General features: G+C 44.5%; 1 protein-coding gene and 1 long non-coding RNA gene across 20 annotated transcripts in view; one reads left to right on the top strand and one right to left on the bottom strand.

Annotated features, from left to right (window-relative positions):
- PRKAG2 (protein kinase AMP-activated non-catalytic subunit gamma 2) overlaps positions 1–13953 on the bottom strand; it is a 385760-nt gene that overhangs the window by 23483 nt on the left and 348324 nt on the right. For all 18 annotated transcript variants that reach the window (XR_012902124.1, XR_012902125.1, XR_012902126.1 and 15 more), the window contains 2 exons: positions 11617–11671; positions 9886–10012 (listed from right to left, as the gene is read on the bottom strand). Coding sequence is in view for 15 of the 18 variants with exons in the window: in XM_075922807.1 (XP_075778922.1) it covers positions 9886–10012; positions 11617–11671 (182 nt within the window). In the remaining 3 variants the exon portion in view is untranslated. The remainder of the gene's footprint in view (positions 1–9885; positions 10013–11616; positions 11672–13953) is intronic.
- LOC142827398 (uncharacterized) overlaps positions 1–13953 on the top strand; it is a 67046-nt gene that overhangs the window by 41709 nt on the left and 11384 nt on the right. The window contains exon 3 of one of the 2 annotated variants that reach the window (XR_012902128.1): positions 3088–3170. The exons of the other annotated variant lie outside the window; for it this stretch is intronic. This is a non-coding gene — a long non-coding RNA (uncharacterized LOC142827398). The remainder of the gene's footprint in view (positions 1–3087; positions 3171–13953) is intronic. 2 annotated transcript variants of the gene reach the window in all.

The raw sequence follows: 13953 nt of genomic DNA, 5'->3' as shown, positions 1-13953 counted from the left end.
GTTAGTTCGAATTAACTTTGTAGTGTAGACATACCCAGAGAGAGTTTGATCCCCAGCAATGAAATCAGTCAGACATGGAGACTGGGATACAGTGAGATCCATGCTGGGCCATTCTTCCACCTTGGCACTAGCAACTATGCAGGTTCTACTAACTCCAGAGGCACCAACCTCAAGCAGGCAACCGAGGTTCCCATATGCTTATGTGCTATCAATTCCTGAAGGGTTTGCAGCAGTCACACACTTTCTTTTGTTGCCAGTGTCTCCAGCAATGCTGGAATTGGTGTTGCCAGTGCTTTTGAGTGGCAAGAAGCCATCTTCTGCCAGTGGTTGCATTGTTCCAGGGGAAAACCCTCTTTGATGGCCTCATCACAGGCTTCATCATTGCCTACCACCACCACTGGCACCAAAAGAGTCTGTATCACCCTGATTGCTTCACCAGGACTCGTCATCAGAGATGGAAATGGAATTATATTCATCTCACGCTCACAGTTACCCATACTACTTCCTGAGGCACTCCTTCACTAGGACCTGAAAAGAAGGGGCACAACTGAATACATTGACACCTGCTCTGTGGGATCTGGGTCATGCAATGGCTCCTCTGGAATCAGTGGGGGGTTTGCCTCTGGTCCATGGCTCTTTCTAAATGTGCTCCTACACAGTGGCCTCTGAAAACAGAGCACCATCATTACCCGCTAGAAGACTCCCAATCTGGACTCGGGTACCAAATGTCAAGAGATGGAGTCATAGATCCCAGGTAAAACAGAGTAAGGGATGGAGGCGATAGCTGGAGTATTTCTTCCCCAGGATAATCATAAGGCTCATCAGGACTTATTAAATATGCGGCCTCAAAACTGGATACCCTAACAACAGCAGACTCCATGAGAGTGGCCCTGACATTCACTGAAGCTCTTATGGACCCAGTCAAGGTCCCATGGCAGACCCTCATGCCCCTTCTCCCATGGCAAAGTGTACAGAGTAAGTATTTCATGCTAGCCAAGGATTATGAGTTCTTATTCTCATACCCCACTCCAGGATCCCTGGTAGTTTCAGCCACTAACAAAAGAGGTCACCAAGAGCAGTTGGGAGCATCACCTAAAGCAAAGGATCCTCAAAAGCAAGACTTATTTTGCAGAAAGGTACCACAGGAAGACTGAAACTTCACAAAACAGCCAGCAATAATGAGCCACTATGACTTTAATACACATATTGATTTTCTGAGGCCACAAAGTTCCTCAAATTCATCATAAATCAGGTATATTATCAGTTTATGGTGCTTCCATTTGGACCGTCAGCTGTTCGACATGTCTTCACCAAATGCATGGTAGCTGCCTTCCTGAGGAAACTGAGATTACATCCATATCTAGATGAGTAACTTGTCAAATATTGATCCAGGGCTCAAGTGGAATCCAGCATCCACCTTGTCCAATCATCCTTCTAGGCCCCACACCTGCTAATAAATACACAAGTCCACCCTCATTGCACTACAGATAGAGTTCATCTGGGCAGTTCTCAACTTTATTCAGGTCAGAGTCTTGCTTCTGAGAGACTGGTTTGGGATGATCACAATCCTGATAAGGTCCCTCAAGACCCATCCTTTTACAACAATGCAGCACTGTCTGAGTCTATCATGCATTTACACCGTGCAACACGCAAGGCTGTCTCTCAACCTCTTTAAGCATATCTATGGTCTATTTGCCTGCCTTTTACCACCTGGACATGATTCTCAACATACCTTCTCAAGACCTCATCTCCCTAGAGTAGGGGTATGTCTACACTACCCTCCTAGTTCAAACTAGGAGGGTAATGTAGGCATACCGCACTTGCAAATGAAGTACGGGATTTGAATTTCCCGGGCTTCATTTGCATAAGCCGGGCGCCGCCATTTTTAAATCCCGTCTTGTTCGAACCCCGTGCCGCGCGGCTACACGCGGCACGGACTAGGTAGCCGCACGGCACGGGGTTCGAACGAGCCGGGATTTAAAAATGGCGGTGCCCGGCTTATGCAAATGAAGCCCGGGAAATTCAAATCCCGGGCTTCATTTGCAAGTGCGGTATGCCTACATTACCCTCCTAGTTTGAACTAGGAGGATAGTGTAGACATACCCTAAAGGGTGGATCAACACATGGTCTGTGTGGGTGTACCCTTTGTGCAAGCTCCAACCTTAAACTCTGGTCTCAGATATGTAGTCATTGGTCTGGGTAGCCCAACTGGGGTCCCTCAGGACTCAAAGTGCCTGGTCCCCGAAAGACCTCTCCCTACATACATCAGAGAGGGTGAGGAAGGTCCACATAGCCTGCTAGGCCTTCTTGCTTCATACTGTGAAAAGGGAGTTACTCACCTTGCGCAGTAACGAGTATTCTTTGAGATGTGTCTCCCCGTGGGTGCTCCACCCTAGGTGAAGGGTCGCCCTGAGCCGCAGATCTGAGCTCTGTACAGCAGTTTGCCCTGTTGAGCCACGCATGCCGAGGAGGCATCTTGAACCCTTCCCGCCTCCTGAGAAGCGCGGCTCAACCCCCTCCCTTTCAGTTCCTCGTCTCCGCCCGAGTAATTTCGACTCCAAGCAGAGGGGATGTAGGGAGGGTCGTGGAGCACCTACGGGGACACACATCTCGAAGAACACTCGTTACTGCACAAGGTGAGTAACTCCCTTTTCTTCTTCGAGTAGTGTCCCCGTGGGTGCTCCACTCTAGGTGACTACAAAGCAGTATTCAACGTATGGCTGGAGGGAGCCGGAGTCATTGTTTGGCAGTGGTACAGAGCACTGCTGTGGCAACTGCTGAGTCACTCTTGAGTTGTGGAAGAATAGCGTAGTGTTTAGCAAAAGTATGGTCTGAAGATCATGTTGCTGCCCGGTAAATGTCTCTTAAGGGGACGTTGCCCAGAAAGGCTGTAGAGGCAGCCGTGGCTTGGGTGGAATGCACTCGTGGTGGACGCTGTAATGGTCTATTGCCCAGAGAGTGGCACTTGATTATACATGTCGATATCCACTTTGAGATTCGTTGTGATGATATTGCTGTCCCTTTGGATCGTTCAGCGATGGAGATAAAAAGTCTTTCAGATTTACGAAATGGTTTTGTTCTTTCTAGGAAGAAGGCCAGAGCCCTCCGGATGTCCAGAGTATGCAAGGTGGCATCTCTCTGTGAAGAGTGCGGTTTCGGGAAAAAGATAGGTAATATGATCGGTTCGTTGACGTGGAATTCCATACAGACCTTAGGCAGGAACGTTGGGTGGAGTCTAACTATGACCCCATCCTTCGTGAAAACTGTGTAAGGGGGTTCCGACATTAGTGCTGCAAGTTCACTCACCCTTCTGATGAGGTGATGGCTAAGAGGAAGCAGACTTTCATAAAAAGGAAGGTCAGTGGTATTGTTGACAATGGTTCAAAAGGAGGTCTGGTGAGGTAGTTCAAAACGAGATTTAGGTCCCACAAGGGGATGGGGCCTTATATGGTGGGTACACATTTTGGAGTCTCTTGAGGAACCTCTTCATGATAGGATGGTTAAAAATGGAGAAGCCGTCCACCGAGGTATGAAATGCTGGTATTGCAGAGAGATGTACTCTTAGAGAGGAAATTGACAGTCCTGATGCCTTAAGGTCCATAATGTAGCCTAGGATGGTATTCAGTGGAGAGACACGGAGTTCCACTTTGGCTCGTTGACACCAGTGAGAGAATCGTAGCCATTTCTGCTGGTAGGTTTTTCGAGTGGATTGCCTCCTGCTATGGAGGAGGATGTCTTTTACTTGCTGCGAGCAGCGGTCTTCTATCTCTGAGAACCAGAAAGAAGCCACAATTGAAGATGTAGGGTACAAAGTTGTGGATGTTGTATCCTGCTGTTGTCCTGAGATAGTAGGTCTATCCGATATGGTAGTGGATGGGGGGGCTGGACCGCTAGCTTGTGAAGGTATGGGTACCAGGTTTGGCAAGACCATGATGGGGCAATCAGGATGACTAGGGCTTTGTGTCTCAGGATTTTGCGTAGGACTCTTGGGATGAGAGGTATGGGGGGAAAGGCGTAATGTAGGGGGGCTGCCCCTTTGATTAGGAAGGCATCCCCCAGAGAGTGCTTGCCAAGTCGTGAGCAGAATTGGGGACATTTGGTGTTCTGGGCTGAAGCAAAGAAGTCTATAGATGGTCATCCCCACTGGTGGAAAACTGAGTTTGTGACCTCCGTATGTAATTTCCATTGCTGGTCTAAGGTGAAGTTTCGACTGAGGGAATCTGCTCTGGTATTGTTCACCCCTGGCAGGTAAGATGCTATGAGGGTGACCCAGTTGCAGACGCACGAATTCCAGAGGCGAAAAGCGTCCGCGCATAGAGAGCAGGAGCCAGCTCCGCCCTGTCTATGTAGAACATTGTGCAAATATTGTCCGTTAGGATGCGAACTGTATAATTGGCGATGTTGGAAGCAAAGTGTGCGCAAGTATTCCTTACTGCTCTTAATTCTAGAAGGTTGATGTGCAGGAGTGTCTCACCTGCCCTGAACTTCGCGGCTGTCCATATGTGCACCCCAGCCGAGGAGGGAAGCATCCATGGTAATATGGATAGTGGGTTCGGTTTGTTGGAATGGGACCCCCGCCAGAAGATTGTTTGGCACGGTCCACCATCGTAGGGATGCAAGCACGTTTGGTGGGATAGTAACCCTTTTGCTTCGAGGGTGTCGTGATGGGATGTAAACGGTCGCCACCCAGAGCTGGAAGCATCGAAAGTGTAGGCGAGCATGGTTGACTACGTAGGTGGTGGAAGCCATGTGTCCCATTAGTCGGAGGCATGTAAGTACTGTGGTGGTAGGCATTGTGAGCATCCCGGTTATAATTTCCTGTATAGTTGCGAAATGTTGCCGAGGTAGGTATGCTCGGGCTGTAACAGAGTCCAATCATGCGCCAATGAACTCTATATCTTGGACCAGGTGTAGTGTTGATTTATCTTTGTTGATCAGATGGTTCAGGAGGGCTGTGATGGTGGAGGAGGGCCGTGGTCGTATGTACCATAGAGGTGGTTTTGGTGTATGAGGATACCTTTAGAAGGCAGTTGTCCAGGTAGGGGAATATGATAACATTCTGCCGCCTGAGGTACGCAGCTACGACTGCTAGTACCTTCGAAAATACCCTCGGAGCTGATGAGAGGCCGAAGGGGAGAACCTTGCATTGGAAGTGGTCTGGACCGAGCGCAAAGTGTAGGTAGCGTCTGTGGGAAGGGTGGATGTTATATGGAAATAGGCATCTTGGAGGTCGAGGGCTGCGAACCAGTCCCCTTGATCTAGTGCAGAAATGATTGCGGAGGGAGTGACCATCTTGAAATGCTGTTTCTTGAGAAATTTGTTCAGTTTGCGGAGATCCAATATAGGTCTCCAACCCATTGTTCTTTTCTCAATCAAGAAATAGTTTGAGTAAAACCCTCTCCCGTGGAACTCTCGGGGTACCCTTTCTATCGCTCTGATGATGAGGAGCCGATCTATCTCTTGTTTTAGAAGGGTTAAGTGAGAGTGGTCCCTGAAAAGGGACGGGGTAGGGGGTAGGGTAGGGGGGATAGAAATAAAAGGGATGGTATAGCCCACTTGAATTATCTCTAGGACCCAGCGGTCTGATGTTATGGATTCCCACTGTGGGAGGAAGGGGCGCAAGCAGTGGTTGAATAGATGGCCATGTTGAGCTGGTGCTAGATCAAGAGGGAGGTCTTGCAGGCCCTCGACCAAATGTTCAAATTTGCTGCTTAGATGGTTGAGTAGCCGGTGGGCGGGCTTGGTTGGGTTGCCTTCTGGGACCTCGCTGTCTTGGTCTGGTGTCTTCATAAGGCCTCTGTGGTTGATTGTATTGCCCATATCAGTATCGATTATATGAATTATATGGGGTGTATTGCCTGCGTTTATAGGGTGGCGTGTACATGCCTAATGTGTGAAGTGTGGACTTACAATTTTTGCTGTTGTGGAGCATTTCATCCATAGTGGCTGCAAATAACTTTTGCTTGTCAAATGGCAAGTCTTCCACTTTGGGCTGGAGTTCGCGGAGAACTCCAGACGACTGGAGCCAAGAAGCTCTACGTATCACCACCGCTGTAGTTGTAACTCGGGCTGCGGTGTCAGCTACATCCATTGCAGTTTGGAGAGTGGTGTGGGCGATCATATGGCCCTCATGAATTATTGATTTCAAGATGGGTCTTTTGGAATCAGGGAGGTGTGGCATTAGTTCTCCCAGTTTTGAGTAGTTGTCAAAGTCATGATTTGCTAAGAGAGCAGAGTAATTTGATATTCTGAGTTGTAGAGTGGAAGAGGAGTATATTTTCTTGCCAAAGGAGTCCAACTTTTTGTGGTCCTTGTCTGCGTTGCCCGTCCTATATTGTGGAAGCTTCGCTCGTTGTTGTGCTGAGTTAGGTTGTGGGTGAGTGAAGAGAAAGTCGTCGTCTTTTGAGGGGACAGAGTACTTTCTGTCAATTTTCTTATTTGTTGGTTGAATGGACGCAGGTGTCTTCCACAGGTCTTCTGAGGTCTCCATTATTGCTTCATCTATGGGCAGGGCAATCTTGCCAGGTAGTGTGGGATGTAGATTCTTTAGCAATTGGTATTGTTTCTTCTGCACCTCTTGCAGGAGATTAGACCAGGGGAAAATAACTATGGCTAAATAACTAAAGGGAAAGTAGTCAGATAGTCTGACAGGGAGCTCCTGTTTGCTCCGTTTGCTGATGAGGGCGGTTAAAGAGGAACTGAAAGGGAGGGGGTTGAGCCGCGCTCCTCAGGAGGCGGGAAGGGCTCGAGACGCCTCCTGGGCATGCGTAGCTCAACAGGGGAAACTGCTGTACAAAGCTCCGATCTGCGGCTCAGGGCGACCCTTCACCTAGGGTGGAGCACTCACGGGGACTCTACTCAAAGAAGAACAAAGTAGTTTTGGTTGTCACAGATAACAGGACAACCATGTTCTACATTAACAGGCAAGATGCAGCATTCCCTTCCCCTCTGTGTTGGGAAGCAATTCACCTGTGAGAGTTCTGCATAGTGCATTCCATCCACTTTGAGGCTTCTTACTTCCCAGAAGCACAGAACCGGGTGACAGATTGCTACAACAGGTCTTTCTCCTCTCACCACAAATGGTCCCTCTAGCTGGATGTCACAAGGATCACTTTTCAGCCGTGGGGGACCACCCTGATAGACCTGTTCACTATCCAGATTAAGAGGAAATGATATCAGTTCTTCTCCTTGTGAGGCCACAGTTCTGCCCTTGCATTCCTCTTTGCAGCTTATTTTGGAGTACCTATTATGTCTGAAATCACAAGGTTTGGCTATTTCTACAGTCGAGGTCTACCTTGCAGCATTTTTGGCCTTGGATCCCCTAAGCATTTTTGGCCTTGGATCCCCTAATCAACACCTTATCTATCTTCTCTCATGAGATAGTTATTTGTTTCCTTAAAAGCAGGGGTGGATGATAATTTTGCGGGGCCCAGGGCTGCGCCGCAGGGCCTGGGGAGGCACAATTTTGCGCATGCGTCTCGGCAGCAGCCGACCGGAAGTAGCGTATGCTGGGTGCGTGCGCGGGGCCCGGGGCAGCTGCCCCACTCGCCCTGCCCCGTATCCGCCGCTGCTTAAAAGCAAGAAAGGTTGTACCTCCCAGGTTAGGGATCTCATTCCTCCCTGGGACCTAAACCCACTGGCAATGCAACTCATTAATTCACCTCTCTTGGAAAGCAGCCTTTTTAGTTGCCATCACCTCAGCCAGATGAGTTTGGGAGATTTGTGCCCTCATATCAGAATTCTCACATGCGATTTTCTTTAAGGATAAAGTACAGCTGCATCCGCACCTGGATTTCCTCCCAAAAATGGATGCAGTTGAGCAATCTTCCTACCAGTGTTCTTCCCAAAGACACATTTGAAGAGGAGCAATGTCTATACTCTCTCAACGTTAGATGGGCCCTGACATTCTATATACAAAGAACCATGACTATTCTGTAGATCTGTTCAACTATTCACTGTGATAACAGAGAGAATGAAAGGTTCTGCTCACAGAATCTTGTCCTGGATCACATTGTGCATTTATACATGTTATAAGCTGGCAGGTGTTCCACCTCCAGCCATTTAGACCACTCATTTCACAAGATCACAGGCTTCATTGATTGTTTTCCTAGTGCAAGTCCCTATTCTGGGAATCTGCAGGGTCACTGGTGTACATCTTCTTGCAAATCACCCAACAGGCCAGAAACAATACTAGTTTTGGCTGAACAGTGGTGTAGTCAGGATAAACTGAGCCCACCTCCTATGCAACTCCTTGGGAACTACCTACATTGCAATGGACATTGTACTAGCACTTGAAGAAAAAATGGTTACTAACCTTTCTGTAACTGGTGTTCTTTCAGAGGCATTGCACATGTGCATGCCAAGGCCTGCCCCCCTTCCTCTCATATGAGTCAGCTGGTAAATAAGGAACTGAGAGGGCATACGATCGGCAGGGACCTTTATAATGTTGCCGTGTAAATGGCACCAGAGCTAACCCAAAAGACACCACTAGAGGAAAAATACTCTGGCAAGTGTGTTTGGGGAGTGCACCCACCTAAAATGGAATGGACATGTGCAACACATCTTGAACAGTTACTGAAAGATTAGTAACTGTTTCTTTCCTCATATAGCTATCTTATGGTTAAAACACAACCATATAATTGAAGTTTACATGAAAAAGTCAGCATTTAAAGCTGTTTCTACAGAGTTCAAATTATTATCATAGGTTACATAGCACTCTAATAATATGTTTGAATTTAGCTGAAAAACAGATTCAGATCTAAAACAAATTCTATCAAAGAGGTGCAGAAGTAAGATTAGAGAATAAACTTTTTCCGTTCTGAAGCTGTATATTTATCTAATCTTATGTAATGAGGACACATCATGCATTTGCCCTTAAGCTGAATCTCCCCCTTATTCAGTCCACTGAAAGCAAGAAGACATCAGGAACAAAAGGATAAAAGTATAATCATTCTGAGTTGTATACTTAGTTCAAAATTCTGCATTCCCATCCAACACAGCGCTAGCTCTGGCTGCTCAGAACATTAAGAACATAAGAACAGACATATTGGGTAAGACCAAAGGTCAATCTAGCCCAGTATCCTGTTTTCTGACAGTGGACAATGTCAGAAGCTTCTGAGGGAATGAACAGAACAAGTCACTGAGTGATCCATACCCTGTCACTGCACCCTCATCTTCTGGAAAACATGCTGTGGACACCATCCCTACCCATTTTGGCTAACAGCTTTTGATGGACCTATCCTCCCTCAACTTATGTAGTTCTTTTTTGATCCCTGTAATAGTCTTGGCCTTCACAACTCTGGCAAGGAGTTCCACAGGTTGGCAGTGCATTAAGTGAAGAAATACTTAATTTTGTTTGTTTTAAACTTGCTGCATATGAATTTGTTTTGGTGACCCCTAGTTGCTGTGGTATGTAATCTTCTAACATTCTACATGGGCTGCTCTGAACACTGTAAGAACTACAACAATCCTCTCTTGCTTCATTCTCATCACCATGACAAAAGCTGCAAGAATAACTTAAGGACAATTTCAGTCTCTCTTTGTTGGGGAAAAAGAGCACCTAAACAGACTAGTGAGCTGAACCGGACATTTTTTGTGGTACTATTATTGGCGAGAAGACACTAAAAACAATAGAATGTAGGATAGTTTGTATCAGCTGTCAACTTTTTCTAAATTGAGGGGAAGGGAAAACATTTTTGATTTCTCCTTCCAGCATATCTTTTCTACGATCAAAAAGATATGCAAAGCCACTTACAAGCAAAAACATTTAAATTAAAGTGTTCAACCAAGAAAAGTTTCCATTATTAATTTACATTATTACATTATTAATAGTAATAGGCTATTATTTAAAATCAGTTAGTCGAAAATACATTTTAAACTACTTACAAAAAGCTGGAGAAACTTGAGGATTCTTTTATGGGTAAGGATATAAAGTGCATTCCCACTGACAGGATCAATAACTGGCAATCTGTGGATTTTGTTTTTGATCAATGAATATACAGCATCAAATAGGCTGAGGAAAAAATCATTAGAACTATTAGTGAATTCTGGCCATGAAATTCCAAAACTTACTTTGGTATTCTAACATCACCACAAAGAATACACAGGACCATTAATTATCTACCCTATTTTTTATCTAAGATCCTAGAGAAATTGCAGAATTTATGCACAGCAGAAAATTTCAGCAAGTTTACTTTCACCTTTATTGAAGACAAACCACATGCACATCAACATTTTAATGAACCCTTGATATCAGTAAACACCAAGGGACAGTGAACCATTATAACAGAAGGGTACTAGAAGCAAAAATTCTCAACAATTTATGTTTTTTATTGGAAAACAGTCAATCAAAAAATAAAGACAGCTAATTAATTGCACTCAAAACTAATACCCTCTTTCCAAATAGAAAAATACATGGAAAGTGACAATGCACAGTGTTCCATTTCTCTTCCATTGGATGTGCCTCAATCCTCTTTTGAAAGGATCATAGAGGGGGAAGAGCGTTCACTTGCACTGTACACTCTTACAAACACTTGCTCTTTGAGACATCCAGCAATGCCAATTATTTATGTCAATTGCTTTTCAGGATGCGTACACTTGTCCAAAAGAAATGGAGCCAAGATCATCATTTGATTAAACATATGCCACTGGGAGGAGGAGGGGAGAGGAAGATGTTACAGGGCATTAATTCAATTTAAATAGTGACCAAGAAATGAGAGATTGTATAAAATTAGCAATCCCCCAAACCATCTAGTCTTACTCTTCTGAAAGCTGGAAACATAGCAGGAAATAGAACATGTTAGTTTGACTGCAAGAACAAGAACTCATTATTAACTACAATAATTTGAAATAAGACATTAGTCATGTTTAAATGCACTGTTAACTCTTGAAGTACTGACATTTCCCAGAATGTTGGAACAAGTGCTTAGGACATAATCAAAATACTAACTTTTGGAGCTAGCACTTCTAGCATTTAGTAGAATGCATTTATCAGAGTAACACATACAGACAAAGGATTCTCCTTAGGAATCAGGATCTGTGGAGTGATGTATGCAAGGATCATTTTCCCTACAGTATATGCTCTCTCAGTTGTGACAGTTATAAAAAATTAAAATGCAGTCATTTCACTGGCCCCATCCAGGCCTGCCAATGGGGGTGAGGCAAGAAGTGCCAATGGTGGTAGTTGCTCTGGGGCCCAGAAATTCAAAAGGGTCTGGGGCTCCTGACTGCTACCACTGCCACTGCAGCAGCAGCTGAAGCTCTGGGCCCTATAAATCACTGCAGGAACGCCATGTGCTCTGTGCAGCTCTGAGGCTGATGGGGAGGGGCCCCGTGGAGTGCTGGCAGCCCTGCCTCTGCCCTTTCCACCTGAACCCCCATCCCTTCCTGAAGCATGGAGCCAGAACCCAGCTCCCTAACCTAGCCCAGGAGCAATTGTTCCCATACTACAAGATATCCTATAGGACTCAATGCTGATTTTTTGAGAGATTTTTCAGTGAGTCCCTTAAGTAAAAAATGAAAAGAGTCTTTCCATTCTTTGTTATCTTACTCTAGTTCACCAACTCAAATCCTCTTTCATGATCAGCACAAGGTAAAAGCAAGTAGCATTCTACTTACCTTGCATCTGGGGAGATATTCACTAAAGGCTTAAATGTTTCTTGTAAATAAAGCTCTGTATTAAAAAGCAAATATTTTTAAAAGTCAATGTTTTAGAAACCAGGAAGTAGACAATTACTATAATGTGTATAACTCAATTCCCCATTAAAAATAAAAATGGATGAGAAGTTACAAGTGCTCACTGTCAGACCAACAGCTAGACATTTTTTAAAAGTTATAAATTTGCAAGGATACTTTTGACAGTGAGCCCTCTACCCTGAAGTTAAAGGGACCGTCAGTAAAGGGATCCCTAGGAATTCTTTAAATAAGAGTAAAAGTAATGCAAAGAATATCACCAGTAGGTGTCACTATAGCAATACAAAACATGATGAAGAGAAAATGTATCCACTGAAAGAAGGCTTACAATAACTATGGTTTAGATGTGCTATCTATATATTATTTCCACTCGTGGTGCACACATGCCCTATGAAATAGAAACTGGACTCTTTTGGTGAGTTGGGTCATTGACTAAAGAGCACACTGAGGCTAATCAACCTTCAGTTCTTATCAATACAGAATCCATTACTGATTGTGAAGAGCATGAGACCTACTGATGAAAAAGAATTATATAGTAAGTGTCATTATCATAATTTCATTTTGTAGTAGTGGAATGGGGAACAGATTGTTGAATATATATTGACAACACATCTAGAAAAACTGTAATTACAGCACAGAACATAACTGTTCTTCCTTTGAGTGCTTGTACACATTCCACTGGTTGGTACTTATAAGCAATAACCTGAAGTACTAAAGGAGAGCAATTGGGAGTCTACCTCAACAAAGATTGCAAAACTCCTCTGTAAAAAAATGAACCTCATTTAGATGCCTTTACCAGTGAACAGTATTTCATAAATGTATCAGTTGATCCCCAAATAGCTGCTATACATACTTCTGTAACAACAACACTTCTGAAAGATGCAGCTGAAGATGTTAACTTGGTTAACTTTCTGAAATTAATCATCTTAATTTTTCCTTAGAACTCCTGTGATTATCTGTCAGTAAAAGTACAATATATCACCTGATGTCCTTATATTGTTAAGGAGTGCACAGTAATTGGCTATCCTAAAATGAAGACTGAAAATGATATAGCTCGTCCTTCTGAAGAGATACAGCTTGGACTGTTTTTCCTTATGTGTTGCTTCAGAGCTTTGCTGTTTTGGGCTTTCTTTGGCAATAGTTACTATAAGGGATCTAGGTGTGTGAAGAGAGTAAAAATACTGAAATCCTGAGGCTAGCCCTGGTACCTTCTAACTTTTACAAATATTATCAATGGAACAGATGCAGCAGTCTACCATAAGCTATGTGCAGGTTCTAACAGTTCTTTATTGAGTGGCACAGAGTCTGGCATTTAGGTGCACAGGATATATAACTGTCTATGGGATTTCTCCTACACTAACTAGGCATCCCAGGGAGTGATCTATGAAAATGTTTATGATACAGAAAACCTACTCAGTACTGAGGAAATGTCAGTGGTGCCTACCAATAAGGAAATGTCCTTAGCCAAAGGTAACAACTACGACTCAGGGAGGGACAGACAAAAGTAGATTCCCCCTCCTGGGACAGTGAATCTGTTTCAAGACTGTTGGAACCATGAGCAACAATTTTGAAAGTTAAGAAATCACTGTACTTAATAAAAGCCTTGATGTCAGTACTGAGCATCCCAAAGTCTGTGCCATGAAATGCATATTGGAGAATGTCTTGATTGAGTGTGCCCCTTATCTGGTACCAGTGTACAAAGTCTTTTTGGGTGACAGAGGATCCCAAATCCAGCTTCGTACCAGGAAGGCTGAGGTGATTTATGCTTTTTCTTTTTGAAAGGTTCTTAACATGAAGATCTCTATATGCCTGCTCTTTAGAAGAGTGGTGCTATACCCTACACAATCAATCATTGGAGAGGACTAGTAATAATAATAGCAGCGGAAGAATGTTTCAAAGGAATTCTAGAGCTGGTCATAACATTCACAATAGGGATGTAAGTGAGTAGTTGACTAACCGATAAGCCTAAGCTTTTGGGTTAGTTGAGTCGACTACTCGCATTCCACCCCTCCCGTTGCTGCCTCTTTATCAGAGGCAGCTTGTGGGGGGAGCAGGAGCCAGTGCTGGGGGGAGTCGGCTTACAAGCTGGTTTCCCCCAGCATTGACTCTGCAATGCAGCCTGCCCCCTGCCTCTATCAGCATGATTAGCTATCAACTACATGATTAGCAAATTACCCGCCTCTTAACATCTTTAAATTCATACTCATCGGGTACATCTGGTGGAAGACTTCTCAGAATTGGATAATTTTAGTTTACTTGGAT

This window comes from Pelodiscus sinensis, chromosome 2 (assembly GCF_049634645.1).
Source record: "Pelodiscus sinensis isolate JC-2024 chromosome 2, ASM4963464v1, whole genome shotgun sequence".
NCBI lineage: Eukaryota > Metazoa > Chordata > Testudines > Trionychidae > Pelodiscus > Pelodiscus sinensis.
Note: the sequence above shows the minus strand (reverse complement) of the source record. Positions and strands in the feature narration are given on the sequence as shown.